This window comes from Cynocephalus volans, chromosome 8 (genome assembly GCF_027409185.1).
Source record: "Cynocephalus volans isolate mCynVol1 chromosome 8, mCynVol1.pri, whole genome shotgun sequence".
Lineage (NCBI taxonomy): Eukaryota > Metazoa > Chordata > Mammalia > Dermoptera > Cynocephalidae > Cynocephalus > Cynocephalus volans.
Genome location: NC_084467.1, coordinates 34,422,368 through 34,448,854, shown reverse-complemented (window position 1 = coordinate 34,448,854; position 26,487 = coordinate 34,422,368). Strand labels below are relative to the sequence as shown.

The following is a 26,487-nucleotide window of genomic DNA, read 5'->3' as shown; positions in this document are numbered from 1 at the left end:
GATGAGCACATGGAGCAGGAGCCAGCAGAAGCCACAGCTGTGCCCTTCAGATGGAGTTACCTGGAGGCAGCAGGAGACAAGAGGGCCTTGGCGGCCCCCAGGACAGCAAGACCACTAATAGGGCTCCTGTGGACCCACGCAGGAGCGAGGAGCCAGAACAGCTGGAAAACGGGAGCCATTCAGAGGCCAGTGAGTCATCACAAGGGACCAGTGCAGGGCCCATCCCATGGGAAGTGTTTGGAGCACGGGCGGTGGGGGACACAGGCCCACCAGGGGAATACTGGGGCACAGCAAGGACAGCTGGTCTGCCCCGCAATCAGCACAGGTCCACTCAGAGGAGACTGGTCAGGAATACTGAACTGCATGGGGTGGAGTTTGATGAAAAAACGCAGGCCCAGATCAGAGATTCTACAAAACACAGATCCACCAGGTCTCTGGAGAGCCGGAAGTACCTATAAGATCAACCACTAAACCCCGAGCTGCACAAAAAGCCTTCCCTAGGGAAACAGCAACAAAGTAGCAATTTAAACAACCACACAGCTCAAGTACTGGTTCCCACAGGAAGTTCCCTCATGTTAGAAGCAAAGGACAAAAAATTAGTTCCGGCCCAGGCACACCACCAGCACCTTGGGGCCTGCCTAGGAACTGGAGGCTTGGATCTGGGGACTGGATCCCACTCCCACTTCCAGGCAAACTGCACCCGTGCCTCGGGGCCAGCCTGGGGACCTGAAGCATGGAGAATGGGACTGGACCCCCCACCCACAACCAGACACACCATGCCAGCACCTTGGGGCCCGCCAAGGGACCCAGGGCATGGAGAAGGGGACTGGACCTCTCTCCCACAACCAGGCACACTGAGCCAGCGCCTTGGGGCCCACCCAGGGACCTGGGGTATGGAGTCAGGTACTGGACCTCTCTCCCACAACCAGGCACAACATGCCAGCACCTTGGAGCCCACTCGGGGACCTGGGGCAAGGAGAAGGGGACTGGACCTCTCTCGCACAACAAGGCACAACATGCCAGCACCTTGGGCCCCGCAAGGGACCCAGGGCATGTAGAAGGGGACTGGACCACCCTCCCACAACCAGGCACACTGCGCCAGTACCTCGGGGCCCACCTAGGGACCCAGGACATGGAGAAGGGGACTGGACCCCACTCCCACAACCAGACACATGGCACCAGCGCCTTGGGGCCTGCCCAGGGACCAGAGACATGGAGAAGGGGACCAAACACACCCCACAACCAAACATACCGCCAGTGCCAAGGAGCATGCCAAAAACAGCACCTCCACGTGGGTGGCCCACCACAGCCACCACAATAACCATGGCTGCTACAAAAGTGGCTAGGTGTCACAGCCACCATGCAGATGGTCCGCCAACCACTGGAGTGCATTCACACAAGAAGGGTCACCAGCAGAGACAAAGAAAAGAAGAGGACGTCTCTCTCCACAAAACCTGTTTCAGAGTGACAGAAGAAGCATCTGCTCTATGATAATATTAGGGGACCTAATCACATCTCTCAGCATTGGACAGATCATCTAGGCAACAAGTTAACAGAGTAACCATTATTCTTTCAGAAGGAGAGAAGAAATCTAGGGCAATTAGGGGTGGTGGTGGAGGGAATGGGGGAAGGGGAGAGGTTGGACAAGGGGAATAAAGATTAATTACAATTTGTAACAATATATATGCTAGTAATATTGATTTAATCAACATATCTCAATGTTCAACCCCCAAAATATGTATAATCGATTTTGATTCAATAAATAAAAATAAATTTAATTTAATTTAATTTAAAAAGGACCAGTATTCAAAATATATAAAGAACTCCTACAACTCAATAGAAAGAACACATATCATTCAATTAAAAAGGAGCAAAAGATTTGAATAGTTCACAAAAGAACATACAAATGGCCAATGAGCATATCAAAACATAGTCATTGTCATTAGACACCCTCAAAAGGCAAATTAAAACCAGAATGAGATACCATCACATATCTACTAGATACACACTGACACTTGCTTCAATCTGTCAGGACCACTTCAGAGGCTGATTGCACTGAAGAAACTAGACACTGGAGCCTGCACCTTATTAGTTCTCTATGATATTTTATTATGTTCAGTGTAGTTCCAACTACCCACCCATGGCCACCATTGATTGATTCTATAAATCAATTCTATTTGATGTTGAATAATGCTCAAATTGGTTGCGTCCTTGTTAAGAGTCTTTTTTCTTTAAAGAAACAATCCACTATATTCTTCAAATAAATTGTTCTCTTTGGGGAAGAAATGAACAGAAACACATCCCTGTACCTCAATTTCTTCTTCCACTCTAATTGAGCAATAGGAAAAAGCCCAATAAGAGAGTTGCAACTTTTTAGTACCAATTGCTCTAGTATACTCTGTAAAAATGCAACTCACTTAAAAATTAGAAATTAGAAAGAAGAGAACTTTAAAATACCTGTACTCTCCGTTCAGCACCCACACTTATTTCTGGGGAGTGTCTCCCAAGTTGCTTATTCTCTTGAGTTTCACACATCTCTCCTTTAAGTCTTTCAACCTTAAATACAAAATTAAGCATCTTGAAGACTTCTCAATTTTTGTTTGGCTACATTATTGCTTTGTTTTAAAAAATATGCAACTAATACATGAATACATTCTCCTTGTAGAACTTCAACAACAAATATGTAAATAGAGTAAAGAGCGATTTTTTCCTTCAATATCACAATCTTTCTTCCCCTTCCAGTAGCAACACTGCTTAGGATTTACCCTTTCTGGACTGCTTCATGCATATGCATACACACACACACACACACACACACACACACACAACATATAAATATATAGGTGTTAGATATATACATTTACAAAGAGTAAGACAACTTGAACAATCTTTGTTTGTTTATTCATTCTTTTTTAATGATTGCATTTTTATTCTGGTAAAATAAACAACACAAAATTTACCCTCTCAACCATTTTAAGTGTACAGGTCAGCAGCATTAAGCATATTCAGATTGTTTTACAAACTTCACCACCATCTGTCTTCAGAACTCTTTTCATCTTTCAGTGAAACTCTATACCCAGTAATAATTCCCCATTATTCTCTCCCCTCAGTCTTTATGATTTTGACTACTCTTGGTACCTCATACAAGTGGAATCCTATACTATTTGTCCTTTTGTGACTGGATTATTTCATTTAGAATAATGTCTTCAAGGTTCATCCATGTTGTGGCATATGTCAGAATTTCCTTCTTTTTTAAGGGCTGAATCATATTCTATTGCATGTATATACCATATTTTGCTTATCCATTCATCTGTCAATGTATATTTGAGTTGTTTCTACTGTTTGGCTATTGTGAATAATCATGTTGCTATGGACATGGGTGTACAATAATATGTTTGAATCCCTGCTTTCACTTTCAATTATTTTGGGTATATATAGTGGATTGAATTATGTCTCCCCCAAACTCACAGAAGCTTGAATTGTGTCCCCAAGTTTTCTGTGTTAGAAACTTAGCCCCCATTGTGACTGTTAAGAGGGTGGGAAATCCCATTATGATAATCGAAAGGTGAGGCCTTGAGGAGGTGATTGGATTGTAGGACTGTGCAGTAGTGAATGGATTAAAAATGGTGGTCAGAGGTGTGGTTCTGAGGGCTTTAAAAGGAGAAGAGAGTCTGTCTCTCTGGCTCTCTATGCCTCCACCATCTTGCAATGTGAGACCCTTGGGTCACTGTCACCACCACCAAATGTATTCCTTGGACTTTGGACTTCCCAGCCTCAGAAACTGTAAGCAATAACTTTTGTTTTCTTTATAAATTACCCAGTTCTGTGTATTTTGTTATAACCAACAAAAATAGACTAATACAGTATATATACCCAGAAGTAAAACTGTCAGATCTTATGGTGATTCTACCTCTAATTTTTTGAGGAACTGCCATACTATTTTCTACAGTATGAAAATACTGCACCATGAGTATTTTACACTCCCACCAGCAATGCACAAGAGTTCCAATTTCTCCACATCATCAATATTTGTTATTTTTTGTTATTTTGATAACACCCATCCTAATGGGTATTTCTAGAGCACATAGTGTTATGCATGCATTGTTTAGATACCAGAGATGATTGGGAAACAAATATGAACTAAAATTGAAGAGACATATAATATATCCAGAACTTGGAAGTACATATTAAAGGTCAATAAATTGCTAAGAGAAAGGTCAAAAAATAGAACACAATTCAGGATTTAGTGTTAATAATCTCAAACATCCAATATAATAGAGTAATACTCATATTTTTTTGTTTGGTAAATGCGTTAACTATAATCTATTATCTAAATGTTTATTAAAAAGAAAAGATTCTAGATTTACACAATAGCAATAATGTGACTGTTTGGCATAGTTAGCTAAAATGTATAAAATATATAAATACTGGATAGAATATATCTAGGTCAAAGCATGACATCTACCTGGGACATTACAGCCCACAATATCAGTCCTCAGGAAAGACCACATTAGGTGATGCATATCTATGTTGCTCAAGCTGCTGACTGTTATTATGTATGCAGTTAAGTCAATTGTAAGAACAAATTAAATTAAATTTACCATTCCTCCAAGCACTTTTTTTTCTGAGTCAAGTGATCGAACCCGATTTCTTAAAGCCAGAATTTCCTCATTCAGTCTCTGATTATGTTCCTTTGCTTTCTGTAGGTCAACTGACTCTAAAACAGAGAGGAGAGCACAGTTTACTCGATTGGTTCAAAGTTTTAGTTTGGAGGTCACTAACTCTAAAAACCAAGGAAGTGTTATTTCCTGCCCTTCTTGTCAGTCCGACCATGTCTTTGCACTAGACTCTTAAGTCCAGTCCTAGAATATTCTACCAGCCTAATGAAACAGAACAGAAAGTTTTGTATTTCTCACACAAGACTAATGAGTTGGACTTTTTGAGTGTAGGGTTTCCAGCAATAGAGGCTCTTCTAGGACATGAAATTTTAAAAGAGTTGAGCCTGACTTCTACATGTTAAATGTCCAAGAAAATGATCTTCCTAGATTCTTTTCAGTCTTGTCTCTCTTGCACATCTCCTATTCCATTAACACACACTTCAAACTCCTACCAGTATAAAAACCCAAACAAGCATCATGTTTGTTCTTAGGACAATTCCATGCTGTAGCTTTATTGTAAGTTTTGAAATCAGAAAGTATAACACCTCAACTTTTATTAATCACAAATGGAATATAGACTTTTTGTTAATCAAGCTGTACAATTTTCTTCAAAGTAAATATTCTCATCCAAGCTTCACCCAACACCCTGTCCCAAAATAATATAGTTAATACTTGGTAAATATAGTTTAAAAGGTTTTTTATACATATGCTAATATACAAAGGTTGTGTTAGAATTATTTAACAACTGATAAAGCATGGACCCTCATCTATAAGAATATACCTCTAGAACAAAGTCCTGGAGAATGTTTTCTTGTACCAAATATGATCCCTTTAGTGGCTAGGAAGGCAAGGGGCTGGAAGCAGCTGGGAAAATTGGAGCAGGTGGAGAACACTTGAAAGACTCAGGGCAGCAGCTACTTTCAATTTACACAAAATTATTTCAGCGTTTTCACAAATGTACTGCCATATTAGTGGATATCAGTTCATAGTAGTCCTGTGGGTACGTACATACACACACACACACACACACACACACACACACACACACACACACACACACACACACACACACACACACACACACACAATATAAAAACCCAAATGACATAATGCATACAAGTAATGGAAAGTTCATGGAAAGACATATTATTTTTTAATTCTATTTTTCCATTATCTTTTTTTTTTTAAATTTTATTTTGTCGATATACATTGTGGCTGATTATTGCTCCCCATCACCAAAACCTCCCTCCCTTCTCCCCCCCCCCAACAATGTCCTTTCTGTTTGCTTGTCGTATCAACTTCAAGTAATTTTGGTTGTTATATCTTCTTCCCCCCCGCCGGTTTTGTGTGTGTGTGTGTGTGTGTGTGTGTGTGTGTGTGTGTATGTGTGTGTGTGTGTGTGTTTTCCATTATCTTTTTGAAGAATCCTTGTAAATTACTCTACAAATTGCTTTGTTCACTTGATAATATGTCACAGACAGCTATTCATGTCAGTGCACATAGTTCTACATCATTCTTACTAATAGCTGCAAGGTATCCATTGTGCAGTCATTAAGCACCTCCTATTTAATTTTACTACCCAGCAAATTGTTTCTTACTCTCTATACTTTTACAAGTTCTTCCTTTTTCATTAGGCATACTGTAAATGTCTTTGTCTGGTTTTGGTATCAGGGTAATGCTGGCCACTTAAAATATTGGGAACTATTCCCTCTTCAATTTTGTGGAGGAGGTTAGTAAAGTCAGTTTTATTTATTCCTTAAACGTTTGTTAGAATTTACTAGTGAAGCCATCTGAGTCTGGAGTTTTTTTTGTGGGAAGATTTTTAACTACAAAGTCAATTTCTTTAGTAGATTTAAGACTATTTCTTTTTGAGTAAGCTTTGGTAGTTTGTGTCATGCAAGGAATGTGTCCATGTAATCCAGGTCATCAAATTTATTGGCATAAAGTTATTCATAATATTCCCTTATTATCTTTTTAGTGTGTAGAAATGTTCAGTCATTTCTTATTTTGTAATTTGTGTATTCTCTCTTTTATTCACCATTAATATAGTTAGAAGTTTATCAATGTTATTGATCCTTCTGAAGAACCAGCTCTTGGTTCCAATGATTTACTCTATTATGGTTCTGTTGGGGTTTTATTGATTTTAACTCTTACTTTAATATGTCCTTCCTTCTGCTTGCTTTGGATTTAATTTTTTCTTCTTATTCTGGATTTTTAAGGTATAAGCTTAGATTATTTTGAGTCTTTTCTTGGTTTCTAGTATAAACATTAAGTACTACAAAATTCCTTCTAAGCACTGATTTAGCTGCTTCCCACAAATGCTGATATTGTTGTATTTTATTTTCTTCCATTAAAAATATTTTCTAATATTCCTTGTAATTTTTTTCTCTGAAGGTATAGATGATTTAGAAAAATCTTCTTTAATTTCTAAATATTTGGAGATTTTCTAAATATACATCTCTTACTTATTTTTAGTTTAATTCTCTTATGGTCAGAGAACATAACTTCTATGATTTCAGTTCTTCCACAGAGATTTGTATTATTGTGAATGTTTCATGGGTACGGGAAAAGAATGTGAATTTGGTGGGCTTTTCTATAAATATCAGTTAGGTCATGTTGATTGGCAGTGTTTTTAGGTTTTCTATCTCCTTACTGATTTTTTCTGTTTACTTGCTCTACAAATTGCGAAGAAAGCAGTGTTCTTTTTATAACTGCATTCATATATTTTTGGAAAGGAGGGTATACCTAGTTTTAGAATTATTTAAAACCTATAAACATATTTTAAATCATTTTTGTAGTTGTTACCATTAAAACACTCAAATTTCATTATACTATTGATTGCTGGTAGTGTTTTTGTATAGTTAAGCTAGGGTCAGGTTAACTAATTCACCATTAATTCCAAGCCTATTGGCTTCCCAGTGAACAAATATGTGTGAAGTACTGTTAAGTGCATTATAAGGTGTCTTGGTCTCCATGATTCCAGTAAAAATATGTATTATTTGTGTTGATCACAGGTTTTGGAGTCAAACATATCAGCTCTGGGTTGCATTGGTAGTATAGTGGTGAGCTTAGCTGCCTTCCAAAAATCAGCTCTGATACTTAATGTAGGTGTTGGATAATTCACTTAAACTTGCCAGGACTCAGTTTTCTTATATATGAAATGGGATTAATAATACTCACTACTCAGAGTTGTTGTGAGGATAAAAACAATAGAAATCATACATAATAGAGAGAATGCACAGAAAGTAACTGGCAGAGGACCTGTCAGTAAGTAATAAGTGGCAAGAGTAGTAATAGTTGTACTAGCAATTGCAATCATAGTAGTACTATTTATTATTTTAATTATTATATAATATTATTTTAAAACATTATTTAATACATATAATACTACTGCTTAATGTATTATTATCAAATAATAAGTATATATGCTAGAATGACTCACCATTTTCTTTCAGTCTAATCAAACTTTCTTTTAATTTCTCAATTTCTAGTTGAGCCTTCTCAAGCGCAGAATCTAAAAAAAAAATTGCATAAGCAACAAATGATTAGTATAATAATCAAATTTCAAATGAATCTCTCTGTTTGGAACACTCCCTTTCATCTGGCTAACTGTCCTTTGAGTTTCTACATAAATGTCACCTCCTCCAGAAAGCTTTTCCAGACTTCCCTCTTAGTGTTCCTACTACACCCTACATTTATTCCTATCCCTGATCATCTGATCTCATAATTGTCCTTCCTTGTTTCCCTCACCAGATTCCATGATGAAGAGTTTGGATCACTGTAAATAGGAACAGCTGAAAGTTTTTAAGCATGGTACTAAGAGTTTAGTAAAAAGATATTATACCCAGAAATAACTGAAAATAATTCCTGCACTCTATTATATTTAGAATTTTGCTAATAGCTGCCAGAAATATCAGGAAATAGCTTTTGGTATTATTCCAGAATTGCATGAGGATGGCAGAACGGTATATAAGAAGACATGTGGCATTGCAGTCGATTGGATTTGGGTTCTCTAATTCAGGTTGGATCTCATTGCCTTCTGTGGTCTCCTCATCAACAGTGATGTAACTGGTTGGTCTCCTACATGGTCAGAATGAGGAACTCCTAGAAGTAAGAAACTAACATGACTTTTATAAGAGAGCATTCCTAATCACAGAGTGAATACATCAGCACAATTGTGCATGTTTTATTATTATGCCTGTAACTCTCAGTTCTTTGGAGTAAATCTCAGTACAATATAATCTATCAGATTTACCTAAAACTATATTCCCAACTATAGCAATACTATTACTGATACTGCTACCAGCAGCAGCAGCTAATAGTATCATATATATTAATCATTATAACAAATCTGCAAAGTAAGTATTAATAGTCCCATTTTATAGACGAGATAAGCAAGGCTTAGAAAAGTTAAACAACTTGCTCAATGTCACACAACTAGTCAATGGTATGACTGGGATGTGAAAGCAGATGTGTTTACACTGTGCCAGAGGATGTGAGAATAGCTTCTGTTTGACTAAAAGAACAGTTTTCCAATGTATTCCTCCATGGAAGGAGAGAGAATAGAGTGATAGCAGGTGGAAAGGATGTTCCAGAAAGAGGGAATAGCACGAGTAAAGGATGATTTTGGTGGTCTCTAATATTGTTTCAATTTGGTATACAACATATTTGGCCATATGTGTTATCTTTGTGTGTGTGTGTTTTAAACGGAAATCAAATCAAATGTTTTCAGAACACATGAAGTGCCTCTTCAGAATTTTAAGGTTCATAGAACCATTTGGAAGCCCCTGGTTTATGTAATAAATTCTGAACTCTCTTGTGTAGCAAATAAGGCCTTTCTGTCTTAACTCCTGCCTATCTATCCAGCTCATATCCTACACTTCCCCTAATCCTTTGCACTGCAGACCTAAGCAGTATTAGGCTACATGCAGTTCCAAGAGCACTCTATGTTCTCTCCCAGCTTCTCTCCTTTGTTCTGTGCTGGTATTGCTAAAAGAACTCACAAGAATCAACATATACTCAGTACTCATAAAGCAAAATCAGCAAAGGGAAAAGGCACTTGGGGCAAAGTCCAGAGGAAACCAGGCACAAGCTTCCAAGAGTCCTCTTCCATTGGAGTCACACAGGATGTGTCTCCAGCAATGGATGGTGACAACATGTGTGAAATGTTCCTGTGAGGTTGGTCAGAGACTCAGTGCCTACGGTTTTTATTGGGGGGTTAGTCATATCTGCACTTTCTGCCTAGCATATACCAAAATCCCAGACTCTCAGAAGGAAAGCAGGTGTTCAGCATAAAACTTGTTTGTTCAAACTCTTTGGGCACAGTCAGCCACTATTATCAGTTAGGGACTGGTGGGAATACTCTCAAAATCCACACTTCCAGGTGCCAGCCAAGGGCTAACCTTACAAGTAGACTTTTCTTAAAGATAGCAGTGTCAGGCCTGCTATGTTAACACTTTTCTGCAACATATGGATATACTGCATTTTGTTTATACATTCACCAACTGACGGACATTTGGATTGTTCCTAATTTTTAGCTATTGTAAATATTGGTGCTATGAATATTTACATACAAGTCTTTGTGTGGACATATGTTTTCACTTCTCCTGGGAAGATACCTAGGAATGGAATTGTTGGGTCATGTGGTAATTATATATTTAATATTTTGAGAAATTTCCAAATTGTTTTCCAAAGTGTCTATGTCACTTTACATTCCTACCAGCAATATATGAGGATTCCAGTATCTCCACATCCTTGTCAGCACTTGTCATTGTTTTTTTTATTATAGCCAACCTAGTGGGTGTGAAGTGGTATCTTCTTGTGGTTTTGTTTTACACTTCCCTAATGACTAATCATATTGAACATTTTTTAAAATTGATAAATAATTGTATATATTTATGAAATACAGTGTGATGTTTTGATATATGTTTACGTTGTGAAATGATTAAATCCAGCTAATTAACATATCCATCCCCTCACACACTTAATTTTTCTGCTGAGAGGTGCTGAGCATCTTTTTATGTGCCTATTGGTCATTCACATATATTCTCCAGAGAAATGTCTATTCAGATCCTTTGCCTGTTTTTTAATTGGGCTGTCTTTTTATTAAATTGTAAGAATTTTTTCATATTCTGGATATAGGTCCCGTATCAAACACATGATTTGCAAATATTTTCTCCCAGTTTGTGGGTTGTCTTTTCACTTTCTGATGGTATCTTTTGAAGTGGAAAAGTTTCAGACTTTAAGTCCAATTTGTTAGTTTTTCTCATCACTTTTGTTTTGATGTTGTATCTAACATATCATTGCCTACCCAAGATCATGAAGATTTATTCCTGTGTTTTCTTCTAAGAGTTTAATAGTTTTAACTCTTACATTTAGCTCTATGGTCCATTTTGAGTTAATTTTTGTGTTGGTTTGAAGTAGAGGCCTACATTATTTTGAAACAAATCCCAGAAATCGTATCATTCATCTGTAAATATTTCACTATATATATCTAAAATGTAAAAACTCTTTTAAAACATAAACTCAATACCATTGCATGTGATTGCATGCCTCCCTGTCTCCTCACTGGTCAACTTCGTGAAATAAAGCCTTTTCTTTTCTCAAAAACTGGTGCCATAGTATCGGCTTTTGTGCGCATTGAGCAGCAAGCCCTTGCTTGGTAACAATCCTTACCACTGTGTTACAACTGCCTACAGTATTCAGTACAGTTACATGCTATGCAGGTTTGTAGCCCAGCCAATAGGCTGTATCATATAGCCTAGGTTTCTGTAAGTACACGCTATGATGTTTATGCTATGATGAAATCACCTAATGATACATTTCTCAGAACATATCCCCATTATTAAGCAATGCATGACCATATACAAGAGACTTCAGCAAGAATTTCATGAAATAGTATATCCAAAAGAGCAACAAGAACAACAAATATATGAAAGGATTTTCAACTTCATTAGCTGTCAGAGAAATGCAAATTAAAGCCACAATTAAATACCACTACATACTCAAAATAAAATGTAAAGTTAATAAGACTGATTGATGCAGGAGGTACTCAATTTCCCTGGGCTGGGGTTACAGGACACACCTCTGGGTTACAAGCCATTCCCCAAGGTTTCAGGCCCCTCCTGTTGACCATCCCCTAGAGGAAAGCTAGTGATGCCAGTTAGACCTATTTTCAGCACCAGCATGGGAAAATGAGACCACAAGGGGCTGTTTTATGCAAATCCAGTAGCTTGGCATGCTCGGGAGAGAAGGGTTATATAACCCTGGTAGCTGAATAACTTTCCACTAGAGGTGCCAGAAAGCACAGAATATTCTTGAATATGCCTGGTACATGTGATAGGATTTGACCAATGAATGTGCTCCAGAAAGAGCATGTGCACAACCATTGTTTCATAATTGGAAACCACCCCCTTAATTGAATATCCATTAGGTAGCAAAACTATAAAAGCTGAATCCCAGCAGAAGGTGGGGTTGCTGCTGACTTTCCTGGAGGCAGCCCACACTTCACTGGCTGAGGTGTATATACTTTACTTTGTATCAAACTTAGTTTCAGCAAGCATCTGCTCACTCTCTTGAGCCAGCCTTCATTCTGTACTGAAATTTAAGTATGTATTTCTTGCTTTTGTGTTAAACTTGGTGTGGGCCCTGCTCAGTCTCTAGAACTATGTTGCACTCTCTCTGTGGAACCGGTATTTCTTATCTGTTATGTTAAACTTGTCCTCACTTTCTACTGTGACTCTGCCCTTGAATTATTTCCTGTGGTTGAGTCAAGAACCTGGTAAGAGGACTGGGTGAGTTGAGGCTGAGTGTCGGACCTCCGGGACCCTACCTCTGACATCAAGACTACCAATACCAAGTATTGACAATGAACGTATAGAACCAAAATCTCATATGTATCTGAGGAGAACTTAAATTAGTGCAATTACTATGGAACATGCCCATAACTCTTTGATCCAGCAATTTTACTCTTATCACAATTAGAAATGTGTAGATAAGTACACTGAAAGATATGCACAAGAATATTCCCAGCAGCAGTATTCATAATAAACCACAACTGGAAACAACACTGATGTCCATCAACAGTAGAATGGTTAAATAAATTGTAGTATGTTTATTAATGGAATACTATAAAAACAGCAACAGTGAAAAAACAACTGCTACAAGCAACAACATGAATGAATCTCAACAAACATAAGACTGAGCAAGAGAAGCAAACTAAAGAATGCACATTGCATGTAGTCAAAGCTCAGAAACATTGTTCAAAGTCAGGACAGTGGTTACTTTTGGGGAGTGGGGAGGCTGTAGAAATAGGGAGAAGGAACAAAGGAGGCTTCTGGAAAGGTGAGGATTTCTTGTGGGGGGTGGTGTACTTATGAGTTGTGCATTTTTTGGTAAGTATGTTATTATGCCTGTGCTACAATAAAAATGTTGGGACGTTGTAGAAAATGAGGCTGTTTATCTGACTTTTCTGCATTTATCTTAAAAGATTTTTTTCTTAGTGTACTCTTGTACCACCCTGAGAAAAGATCATTACAGTTAAAACACGGTCAGAAATGGTCATCCGAAATCATAGCTTACCTAATTTATGCTGTTCTTTCTCCTTCACTTGTAGCTCACCGGTGAGCCTTTGGATCTCTTCATGGGCCATTCCTAACCTCTTTGCTACTTGTTCCATACTTCTCTCTAAGCAGTCTTGTGATGTTTTATCTTTTTCCAGATCTTCATTATGAGACTGAAATAAAATGAGTGTTAGTAAGAAACAAACAGTAAATGTACTCTTATGACATTTTGCTATTTTCTATAAATGTCTGAAAGCCAATAAAGTAAGTAGCAAGCAATATTTCATTTATGTGCATTTCTTTTATTAGGTTGAACCAAATAAAATTGAGGATACTTGATTTTTTTTTTTTTTTACTTAAAAACATGCAATTTCATACGGCTCAACTTGACATTATCTAGGAGATTGCTTATATAATTAAATAAGCAGAAATTTAAACATAAAAATGTGTATCATCTGACAAAAAAAGAGATGATACTCCTCATTTATATGGTACATTAAGTACAGTTTATAAAATGCTTTCACGTCAGGTATTTCATTTAATTTCAAAGTATGCACAGACTTTAAGGTTCAAATCACGTATAGAGCTCTTCTTCTGCAATTATTTCAAAGACTTTAAAAGCTTAGAAATTCAGTCTCAATTATATTTTGCTTTTGATCCCTAAAAGAGAATGATTATTATATAAATGTAAAAAGTATACAATTTTTTCTAAGAGGTTAAAAAAACCCCAAATACCATACAAAACCATTTTGAGCCTATTGGTATATTTCTTTGCAGTCCTAAGGTGATGTTTTTAAAGGATATAATATACATTGTTTAAATTTTGATACATTCAATACAAATCAGCTATTGTGTTAAATAGGTGGTTGATTTTTCTCTCCCTAAATTTTTGTAATATGCTTATAATACTTTTATGCACAATTTGAGCATTTTTACAGCACTAATCTATATATTTAAATATATTCAAACAAAATACTACCAAGGTAAAGGCTTATTTGTAATTACCCACTATTACTAAATAAAGAACTATAATTTCTCTATTACCTCACTTGGATTTGTTTTAGGCTGCTGCACAGGTTCTTGATGTTTCTGATCTTCTCTTTGCAGAGGCTGGTGGCTTTGTTCAAATTTCTCCTTAACAAAAATGAAGAGATAAATGAAACTTACATTAATCAGTCTTCATGCATAAAAATGTCATCGATATCCAGAAAACCAGTAATCAATTTATACTAGGAAAAGAGGGAGCACAGTCCAGTCCATTTAATGAGGCTAAACCATGCATTCTCAATGAGGCGATACTGGTTCTTGGAGGGGCAAAAAAAACCCCCTTACTCTTAAGGTACCCAGCACAGATATGCCTGCAGTACTTAAACACAAGGGAGTCTTCAAAAAGTTCACAAAAAGATTTGCATTGTTTTCTAATTCTATTTTTCTTCAGACTCTTTGAAGTACCCTCATAGATATATAAGTATATCTGTAGTATTAAACATTCATGGGAGAGTGATGAAGAAAATTTCTAAAAAGTCTCCTTAGGGAGGCAACAATGAAAAAAAGGTTGACTAACACTGGGCTAGACTAACCTTGATATTAAAACCTGATAAAGATAACACAAGAAAGAAAAATCACAGGGCAACCTCAGTTATTAACACGGATGCAAAAATTATAAACAAAATTTTATCAAACCTAATCTACTAATATTTAGAAAGGATAATGTATCATGAACAAGTTCAATTTACCCCAGATACACAAGGTAGTTTTAATTTTAGGAAAATTAATCAATGAAATTCTCACATTAACAGATTAAAGTTTTAAATTATTTCATCATCTCAATGACTATATAAAAAATTTTAATAAAATTCCACATTGACTCAATAAAAACTCTCAGCAAAAAAAAGAGAACACTCTTAACTCGAAAAAGGGTATCATTTTTTAAAAACCTTCAGCAAACATCATACTTCGTAGTGAAACACTTACTGCTTTCTCTCTGATATCAATAACAAGACAAGATGTCTATTATTTAACATAATACTAGAGATCCTAGCCAGTACAGTATGGCAAGAAAAAAGGATAGGAAAGGAAGACCATAAGTATCATTATTCTCAGATAATTGTGAATGTAGGAAATTTTAAATCTTCAAATAAATTATTTAAATGAATGACAAATTTTAGTAAGATTGTTAGATATAAGGTCAATATATAAAAACAATTATAATTTTATTTATTCTTATTTTTAGGTATGATAAATGCACACTTGAATATAATTATAGTTTTAAATACCAGCAACAGATAATTGCAAAATTAAATTTTTAAAAAAGATAACACTAACTATTAATAGTATCTAAAATACAAAGTACCTTGGAATAAATCTAACAAAAAATGTGCAAGATCTTTGTGGGGAAAATTATAAAATTTCACCTATATACATTAAAAAATAAATAGGTATTCCATGATCACAGATCACATCAATATTTTAAGATAGTCAATTCCTCTTAGGTTGGTTTACAGATTCAGTATAACCAAAAATCAAAACCCCTGAAGGTAGGAATTTCTTTTTGTTTCTTTGGCTGTTGTTGTTGTTGTTTTTGTTTATTTTTAAAAGTAAGAGTTTCTTAAACAGGACAGAAATATACCACAAAAGAAATGATTAGTAAATTGGGCTACATTAAATTTAAAAACTCCCATTCATTAAAATAAACTATTAAGAATGTTAAAAAGGCAAGCCACAGAGTGGGACAAAAAGTATTTACATCACACATAACCATCAAATGACTTGAAACCAGAACATACAGAGAATTCCTATAATTCAGTAAAAAAAGACAACTCAATTTAAAATGGGCAAAAGAACATGGATGGATTTAGAGGGCATTATGTTAAGCAAAGTAAGCTAGGATAGAAAGACAAATACCACATGATCCCACTCATATGTGGAATCTAAAAAACAACAAAAAAGTTGATATTATAGAGAGGGAGTAGAAAAGTGTTTACCAGAGACTGGGGAGGGGAAGGGGAAAGGAAAACAGGAAGAAGTTGGCTAGGGGTACAAAATTATAATTAGATAGGAGGAATAAGTTCTGGTGTGTGCAGTATAGAATTGACTATAATTAAGTTTTGTATATTACATAATAGCTAGAAGAGAGGCTTTTGAATGTTTTCACCGCAAAGAAATGATAATTGCATGAGGTGATGGTTATATTAACTACCATGACCCATATGTATCAAAACATTAGACTGTACCCCTAAACGTGTACAATTACAATGTATCAATTAAAATAAATAAATAAATTTTAAAATAAAATGAAATAAAATGGGCAAAAGACTTGAACAGGCACTAGCAAAATAGAAAATCCAAAGAAGAAGTTATTCAGTGAAATAAAAAACACAACGGAGAGTTTAACCAGCAGGCTTGTCGAAGTTGAAGAAAGAACCTCTGAACGTGAAGATGGGCTGCTTGAAATAACACAAGCAGACAAAAAAAAAAAAAGAAAAAAGAATCAAAGACATTGAAGAAAATCGGAGAGAGATATCAGACAACCTTAAGCGCTCAAATATCCGAGTCATGTGTATTCTAGAAGGGGAGGAAAACGGAAATTGCATTGAAAACATATTCAACAAAATAGTGGCAGAAAACTTCCCAGGTATAGGAAAAATCACAGATCTTCAGATCCAGGAAGCTCAATGATCTCCAAACGTATTCAACCCAAAAAGGCCTTCTCCAAGACATGTTATAGTCAAATTGGCAAAACTCAGAGACAAAGAGAGAATTTTAAAACCTGCAAGAGAGAAGCGTCAAATCACCTATAAGGGAGCCCCAATCAGGTGAACATCAGACTTTTCATCACAAAACCTAAAAGCTAGAAAGGAATGGGATGATATATTCAAAATACTAAAAGACAAAGATTGCCAGCCAAGAATACTCTACCCTGCAAGGCTATCCTTCTGAAATGAAGGGCAAATAGTATATTTCTCAGACAAACAAAAACTGCGCGACTTCACTACCACACGACCACCCTTACAAGAAATCCTCAAGGGAGTACTGGGTTTGGTTCCTGAAAAATAACTACCATTGCCATAAAAACCGAAGAAAAATCAAAACCCACTAGTATAATAAAAATGGCATTCATGAAGAGAAAACAAACAAACAAAAACGCTATCTACAACCTAAGGAACCAACAAACACAGAAACCAAACAGTAAATCAGAAAGCAAGGAACAAAAGACACCTAAGACAACCAAACAACCAATAAAATGCTAGGAATAAATCAACACCTTTCATTAACAACTCTTAATGTAAAAGGCTTAAATTCCCATATCAAAAGACACAGACTGGCTGACTGGATTAAAAAGGAGGACCCAACTATATGCTGCCTACCAGAGACCCACCTCACCCATAAAGATTCACATAGACTAAGAGTGAAAGGATGGAAAAAGATTTACCATGCAAACAGAAAAGAAAAACGAGCTGGAGTAGCTATTCTTATATCTGCCAAAATAGACTTTAAACTAAAAACCATAAAAAGAGACAATGAGGGACACTACTTAATGATAAAAGGACTGATGCATCAAGAAGACATAACCATCATAAATATGTATGCACCCAATGTTGGAGCAGCCAGATTTATAAAACAAACTCTATTAGACCTAAGGAAGGTAATAGACACTAATACCATAATAGCAGGGGACCTGAACACCCCACTGTCAATATTAGACAGATCATCTAGGCAAAGAATCAGTAGAGAAACACAAGATCTAAACAATACTCTAGACCAATTGGACTTGAAAGATATCTACAGAACATTATATCCAACAACCTCAGAATATTCATTCTTCTCATCAGCACATGGATCATTCTCCAGGATAGATCACATATTAGGTCACAAATCAAGTCTCAATAAATTCAAAAAATTGGAATTGTCCCATGTATTTTCTCAGACCACAATGGATTAAAACTAGAAATCAATAACAAACGAAACTCTGGAAACTATACAATCACATGGAAATTAAACAGCATTCTACTTAATGACATATGGGTCCAAGAAGAAATCAAGCAGGAAATCAAAAAATTTATTGAAACTAATGAAAATAATGATACATCATACCAAAACCTGTGGGATACTGCAAAAGCAGTATTAAGGGGGAAATTTATTGCATTAAATGCCCACTTCAGAAGAATGGAAAGATGGCCACTGAACAACCTAACACTTCACCTTAAAGAACTAGAAAAACAAGAACAATCCAATCCTAAAGTTAGCAGACAGAAAGAAATCATTAAGATCGAAGCAGAACTTAATGAAATTGAAACCCAAAAAACAATACAAAAGATCAATGAATCAAAAAGTTGGTTTTTTGAAAAGATAAATAAAATTGACGAACCATTAGCATGGCTAACAAGAAAAAGAAGAGAGAAGATTCAAATAACAAAAATTAGAAATGAAAAAGGCGATATTACAACTGATTCATCTGAAATACAAGGAATCATTCGAGACTACTATAAACAACTATACGCCAACAAATTTGAAAATCTGGAGGAAATGGATAAATTTCTGGACACACACAAGCTCCCAAAACTGAACCATGAGATGTAGAAAATTTGAACAGACTGATAACAATAAAGGAGATTGAAGGTGTTATCAGAAGGCTCCCAACAAAGAAAAGCCCAGGACCAGATGGATTCACAGCAGAATTTTACCAAACATTCAAAGAGGAATTGACACCGATTCTTTACAAACTATTCCAAAAGATTGAAACAGACGCAAATCTCCCAAACTCATTCTATGAAGCAAACATCATCCTGATACCAAAACCAGGTAAAGATATAACCAAAAAAGAAAACTACAGGCCGATATCCTTGATGAATATAGATGCAAAAATCCTCACTAAAATACTAGCAAACAGAATACAGCAACACATACGTAAAATTATTCATCACGATCAAGTGGGATTCATCCCAGGGATGCAAGGTTGGTTCAACATACGCAAATCAATAAATGTGATACACCATATTAATAAACTCAAACACAAGGACCATATGATCATCTCTATAGATGCTGAAAAAGCATTTGATAAAATTCAGCACTCATTCATGACAAAGACCCTCTATAAGTTAGGTATAGAGGGAAAGTATCTCAACATAATTAAAGCCACATATGACAAACCCACTGCCAATATCATCCTGAATGGGGAAAAGCTGAAAGCTTTTCCTTTAAGAACAGGAACTAGACAAGGATGCCCACTCTCACCACTCCTATTCAACATAGTGTTGGAAGTACTAGCCAGAGCAATCAGAGAAGAGAAGGAAATAAAGGGCATCCAGTTTGGAAAAGATGAAGTCAAACTGTCCCTGTTTGCAGATGACATGATCCTATATATCGAACAGCCTAAAACCTCTACAAAAAACTCTTGGAATTGATAAATGATTTCAGCACAGTAGCAGGATACAAAATCAACACACAAAAATCAGTAGCATTTCTTTTCTCCAATAGTGAACATGCAGAACGAGAAATCAAGAAAGTCTGCCCATTTACAATAGCCACCAAAAAAAAAATAAAATACTTAGGAATAGAGTTAACCAAGGATGTGAAAAATCTCTATAATGAGAACTACAAACCACTGCTGGGAGAAATTAGAGAGGATACAAGAAGATGGAAAGATATCCCATGCTCTTGGATTGGGAGAATCAACATAGTGAAAATGTCCATACTACCCAAAGTGATATACAAATTCAATGCAATCCCCATCAAAATTCCAAAGACATTTTTCTCAGAAATGGAAAGAACTATCCAGACATTTATATGGAATAATAAAAGACCACGCGTAGCCAAAGCAATGCTGAGCAAAAAAAATAAAGCTGGAGGCATAACACTACCCGACTTTAAGCTATACTACAAAGCTATAATAACCAAAACAGTATGGTACTGGCATAAAAACAGACACACTGATCAATGGGATAGAATAGAGAATCCAGAAATCAACCAACACACACTTACTGCCATCTGATCTTTGACAAAGGCACCAAGCCTATTCACTGGGGAAGGGACTGCCTCTTCAGCAAATGGTGCTGGGATAACTGGATATCCATATGCAGGAGAATGAAACTAGACCCATACCTCTCACCATATACTAAAATCAACTCAAAATGGATTAAGGATTTAAATATACACCCTGAAACAATAAAACTTCTTAAAGAAAACATAGGAGAAACACTTCAGGAAATAGGACAGGACACAGACTTCATGAATACGACCCCAAAAGCATGGCAACCAAAGGAAAAATAAACAAATGGGATTATATCAAACTAAAAAGCTTCTGCACAGCAAAAGAAACAATTAACAGAGTTAAAAGACAACCAACAGAGTGGGAGAAAATATTTGCAAAATATACATCTGACAGAGGATTAATATCCAGAATATATAAGGAACTCAAACAACTTTACAAGAAAAAAACAAGCAACCCAATTAAAAAATGGGCACAAGAGCTAAGTAGGCTTTTCTCTAAGGAAGATATACAAATGGCCAACAGACATATGAAAAAATGCTCAACATCACTCAGCATCTGGGAAATGCAAATCAAAACCACACTGAGATACCATCTAACCCCAGTTAGGATGGCTAAAATCCAAAAGACTCTGAACGATAAATGCTGGCGAGGTTGCGGAGAAAAAGGAACTCTCATACATTGTTGGTGGGACTGCAAAATGGTGCAGCCTCTATGGAAAATGGTATGGAGGTTCCTCAAACAATTGCAGATAGATCTACCATATGACCCAGCTATCCCACTGTTGGGAATATACCCAGAGGAATGGAAATCATCAAGTCGAAGGTATACCTGTTCCCCAATGTTCATTGCAGCACTCTTTACAATAGCCGAGAGTTGGAACCAGCCCAAATGTCCATCATCGGATGAGTGGATACGGAAAATGTGGTACATCTACACAATGGAATACTACTCAGCTATAAAAACAAATGAAATACTGCCATTTGCAACAACATGGATGGACCTTGAGAGAATTATATTAAGTGAAACGAGTCAGGCACAGAAAGAGAAATACCACATGTTCTCACTTATTGGTGGGAGCTAAAAATTAATATATAAATTCACAGACACACAAACACAAAAAGAAAACTGGGGTCGGCGGGGGAAGAAGATATAACAACTACAATTACTTGAAGTTGATACGACAAGCAAACAGAAAGGACATTGTTGGCTGGGAGGGAGGAGAGGGAGGAGGGCGGGAGGTTTTGGTAAGGGGCAACAATAATCAACCACAATGTATATCAAGAAAATAAAATTAAAAATAAATAAATAAATAAATAAAAATTTTAAAAATAAAAATCATTTAGTGATTTTCCAGACCTTTTATAAGAAAGTCAACCATTTGTACATTAAAAAAATATGTTTACCCTCTAGCGTGGTCCAGGAACATCACTGGTGCAGATTCCAAACTCTTTTACTTAGCATATGAGTCTCACCATGATGTGGTTCCTGAAAATATCTCCTTTCTCAGCATTCACTCACATGAACCAGCACAGATTATATATGCACTCTGTTCTCTCTGCCATGAATGACTTTCCCAGCTTCTTTATCCAGCTAATACTTATTCAGCTTTCAAAACACTACTCAATATCACCTCCCTTGGGAAGGCTTTTCTGGTCACCCTACCCATCCTGTCTGACTCAGCACCCCCTCCTGAGTCTTCCCAGTCTTCTGTTCCTTCCCTTAGCATAGAACTATCCACACCGAAGTATAACCACTGGCTTCTCTCCTTCTTCCCTTAGTTTGTAAACTCCTCGCAAGTCCAGATTATGCCTAATTTGACTTTATTTCTACATCCACTATCACAAAGCCAGGCACATGGTAAGTTCTCGATAAATAATAACAATAATGCTAATTAATAAGTATGAGGTACTATTCTAGAGCTTTACATACATTAAGTTATTTCATTTTCATGATCATTTTGTGGACTAGTTGAGTTGATCCAGATTTTATAGATAAGGAAATCAAGGCTCACAAAAGTTAACTAATTTGTTCAAGGTCATATTGCTAACAAGTGGCAGAGGAAGTCCATCCCAATCCAAAGCCTGTATTTTTTTTTTTTTTTTCTTTTTCGCGACTGGCTCTCAGCCAGTGAGTGCACCGGCCATTCCTTTATAGGATCTGAACCCACGGCGGGAGCGTCGCCGCGCTCCCAGCGCAGCACTCTCCCGAGTGCACCACAGGCTCGGCCCCAAAGCCTGTATTTTTAAGCACAAGTAAGCCATCTTCCTGATATTTTAACGAATGAATGATTAAATGAATGAATGCATTTCAAAACTGGCCTGCCTCTTTATTCAATTATCTGGTTGATTTTGGAATACCTGGGTAAATTCTTTCTGTAGGTTACTACTCATACATCTCCGTGACTTTGGCTTGGGGTCCACAAGTTCCAATTTCCCCAAGAGTGTACTTCTCTCTGCCAGTAAGTATGCCATCTGTTCACCAGGGCTGCTCAGAGCTTTTTCGGACAAGCCTTCTTGATACAACATTTCTCCAACTTCCTTTATTTGAGCTTCTGTTAGGAAGAAATAACAGAAACAAAACTGTTAAGGAAATAATTTTTGTTATAAGATTTTGAATGAGTTCTTAATTAGATAAAAAAATTAACTTGAAAAAAACTAGACTGATACTACCACTCTTCTCCCCATCTCTCCAGGGTATTCACAAATTTTAAGAAACAATAATTTAAAAAATAGTGGAAAAAGGTCCTCAAAAGCAATACTCTCACTATTGCATAGCTTTTAAATTTTCATTTAATAAGGGGTAAAGGAATTCTTTTTTGAAAATTTTATTAGTGAACAAATTTGACTTTATTTATGGTCATATCTTTGTTGTTGTTTTATTTAACACTTATTATGTGGCAGGTATTCTAGTAAGCATTTGAGATATATTTATATCACGTAATCCTTATGACAACCCAATGAGGTAGGAACCATTATTATCCCTATTTAAGAGATGAGAACTGAGGCACCAAGAAGTCAAATAACTTGTCCAAGATTACTCAACTAATTCTGCCAAAGTTTTTGGTGATTTCAAATTCAGGTAGGTGATTAGTCCAGTGCCCTGGCTTCTCAGGTCTTTTACCAGCTAATTTACAAAGATCCAGTCCTCTATCTTACCTCAGCCGCCCATTCCACAGTTATTCCTTATATGTCATTACCAATAACTGTAGCCTCTCCCTGGTCTCAGTTTCAAGCATCCTATTCTCTAATCATCCCTTCTTATGTACTTCTAGTAGCTTGATTTCAACAAATTTTTGGCCACACTGGAAACTATAATTCATTGACCTTAAACACTTTTCAGTGTTCCTTACCTAGCTTAGATTCTATGGTCCATCATTAAAATCCTTCCCTTGGAAACATTCACAACTCTCTTGTCCTTCTTTCCTTTCATTATATTTACTTGGCAAAACTCCAACCTGTTTAAATCCAATTCTCCATCACTTCTGCACCTCACTCCGGAAGCTGAATGGGGCTAGAGAAAACTGCACAACCAGTGTTGCTGGTTTCACTTTAAATTCATGTTTACTATCCCCAAGTAAGCCCTTACTGCTGCCCAGCAATTCTCCTACAAGTCCGTGGTCACATCTCTTTCTCTTATTCTCTATAGACCTGGACCAATATTTCATTCCTTCTCTCTCCTCAAGTCTCCAAAACCTCCTTCCCCATCTTTACTCTCTGCTGATTACCCTGCTTCCAATTTATTGAGAAAAGAGAAGCTCTCCAAAGAGAACTTCCACAAGCTTGCCTTACCAAGTCTGCCAGTTCCTGTACCCTCTTTCTTCTTGTGGGATTTAACTAACTATCCTTGCTCCTAAGGCCAGGCCAGCCCCTCCTTGCCCTGGTGCACTGGATCTCATTCCTTTGTATGACAAAGACAACATTCTCACAGCTGACTCCTCTCTCTATTGCCTCCAAATGCTTTCTTCCCAACTAAGCATTATAATAATCTTAAGAGACATGCTGTAATATCTCCCATTAAAAAAAAACAAAAACAAAAACAAATCAAACATCTTCCTTCAACTTGATGTCCTCCTCAAGCTTCTGCACCACTTCTTCATTCCCCTTTACAGCAAAACTTCAAGAAAGGATAAACCACTCCTGTGTCCCCTCTTCCTCTCCTACTGCTCTTTCTTGAATTCACTCCAATCAGGCTTTCATATCCACCACTCCACAGAAACAGCTCTGACTAAGGTCGCTAATGACCTCTATGCAGCCAAATCTAATGGTCAACTGTCAGTCCTATTCCACATACCCTATCAGTGGCATTTGACCCAGTTGTTCATATCTTTTTCTTAAAACGCTTTCTTCATCTCTCTTCTGGGACAACACACCATGCTGGTTTTCCTCCTTCTCAGACACGTGCATGTCACTCATTCTCAGACTCCTTTGCTGATTTCTCACCTTTCCAATCTCTAACACTGGAATGCCCCAGGGCCCAGTCCTGGACTTCTTCTATCTACAATCACTTTCTAGGTTATTTCCTCTAGTTTCAAGGCTTTACGTATTAGCTATATGCTGATGATTCCCAAATTTATATCTCTAGCTTGCATTGCATTTTAGACATATATGTAATTGCCTACTTGACATTTCCACTTGCATGTATAATATACACCTCAAAATTTACATGTCCCGAAGCAAACCTTTTACTATCTCCCCCAAACAGAGCCTCTCATAATCTCCTCCATCTGAGCAGATAGAAACTCCAATATTCTAACTGCTCAGGCCAAAAAGCTCTGGATCACCAGTCATTTCTCTCCTTTTCTCCCACCCAACATTAAATCAACTATCAAATTGTGTTAACTCTACCTTCAAAATACATCCTTTGATTATATAGGCATTTCTGCTGTGTTAAAAATATGTGTTCCTGAAAAAAAAGAAACATATTTTGCAAAATTCCTCACTAAAAATAATAGGGCTTATTGAGAAAACAGATGGGGATAACCCACTCAAAACCTTTATCATTGTGTAACTAGATTGCTATAAAAAATTGTTACATTTAAAGAGATATATCAAATTTCTAAAACATAAAGGAATACTGTAGTAAATACAGAACTTCATCCTTTTTTTTTTTTTAAAATCAGGCTTGTTGTAAAGTGGGCTAAAGGAGGAGTTGAGATGGCAGAGTTATGGAAACAAAGGCAAAATGCACAAAGATTGGAGATATCTGTGCAATAAGCACTTCCAAGGCAAAACATGTGACCAAACTGAGCCCCAAGGAAGAATGTTGGATAAATGGGATTCATGTATAAATTCCAAGGCTTGCAGGTAGCGCAAATCATTAACATGCTGAGGAAAATTGTACATGCACTTCCACATTATAACGACATTATTCCCCTATTTACCAATCCCTCATGGGCAAATTTATGTTGCAAAAACACATTTTGGCAGCAGGACATAGTATCTTCTATTTCTTGCAGTATGGCAGATTAGAACCCTGGAACAACCCTCCTACTGAGAATAACTAAAAATGCTGCAACAGATTAAAGAAAACTCTTAAAATGCAACCACCATATGAACAAAAATAGAATGCAAACTTTTAAATCATCAGAAGAAAACTCAATATAGCCATTGGAAAGGAAAAAAATATAGAGGGCAATACATATATGTCCTATGATTAACTCAACTTTATCTATACCTGAGGTTTAAAAACAAAGAAAATAACTTTTCCATCAACAGAGGAAATTCTAAAAGGAAAAAAGGAAAATGATCCCAAATGGAATATCTGAAAAGCAAGGAAAAAGACTAAGCAAAGAAAATAATAAATGTATGATAATATAATCCCTGACCATATAAAATAAAAAAATCTAATTTGTGAAGTTAAACAAAGATAGAATATTCTAGAATAGTCCTTATTTGTATTTTCCCTTGTGGATTTGTAGTACTTAATAAATATTTTCTGAATTCTTAATATATTAGAGAAAGAGATAAAAATACGATTTTTATGTATTGACTATTTTGTGTTTAAGGCACTTGAAAAACAGCAGGTTCCAGAAAATCATTCTGACCTTCCTTCTGTCTCTTAAAAGCAGAAGATAAAATTCCCGTGTGAAAGATGTCCTCCCTACACCAGAAGGAAAGCAACATTCTTACAAGAGGTCTTCAAAAAGATTAAGGAAAGATTCATATTATCTTTTCATTCTATTTTCCCATGAACTTTTTGAAGTACCCTTGCATCATCAAGGACTGGAAGTTGAGACCGAGAGAACTCTGTACAGACCTTGTTAAAATAACTCTTATCT

The 26,487-nt window shown here is 36.5% G+C and overlaps 1 protein-coding gene across 1 annotated transcript in view; it reads right to left on the bottom strand.

Moving 5' to 3' along the window:
- Nucleotides 1–22,735, bottom strand: part of CCDC30 (coiled-coil domain containing 30) — a 121,042-nt gene extending 98,307 nt beyond the window's left edge. The window contains 6 exon segments of the mRNA XM_063105740.1: nucleotides 2,458–2,556; nucleotides 4,602–4,717; nucleotides 8,101–8,172; nucleotides 13,239–13,458; nucleotides 14,264–14,353; nucleotides 22,568–22,735. Coding sequence (XP_062961810.1) covers nucleotides 2,458–2,556; nucleotides 4,602–4,717; nucleotides 8,101–8,172; nucleotides 13,239–13,458; nucleotides 14,264–14,353; nucleotides 22,568–22,735 — 765 coding nt within the window.
- Between the last annotated feature and the right edge of the window lie 3,752 nt (nucleotides 22,736–26,487).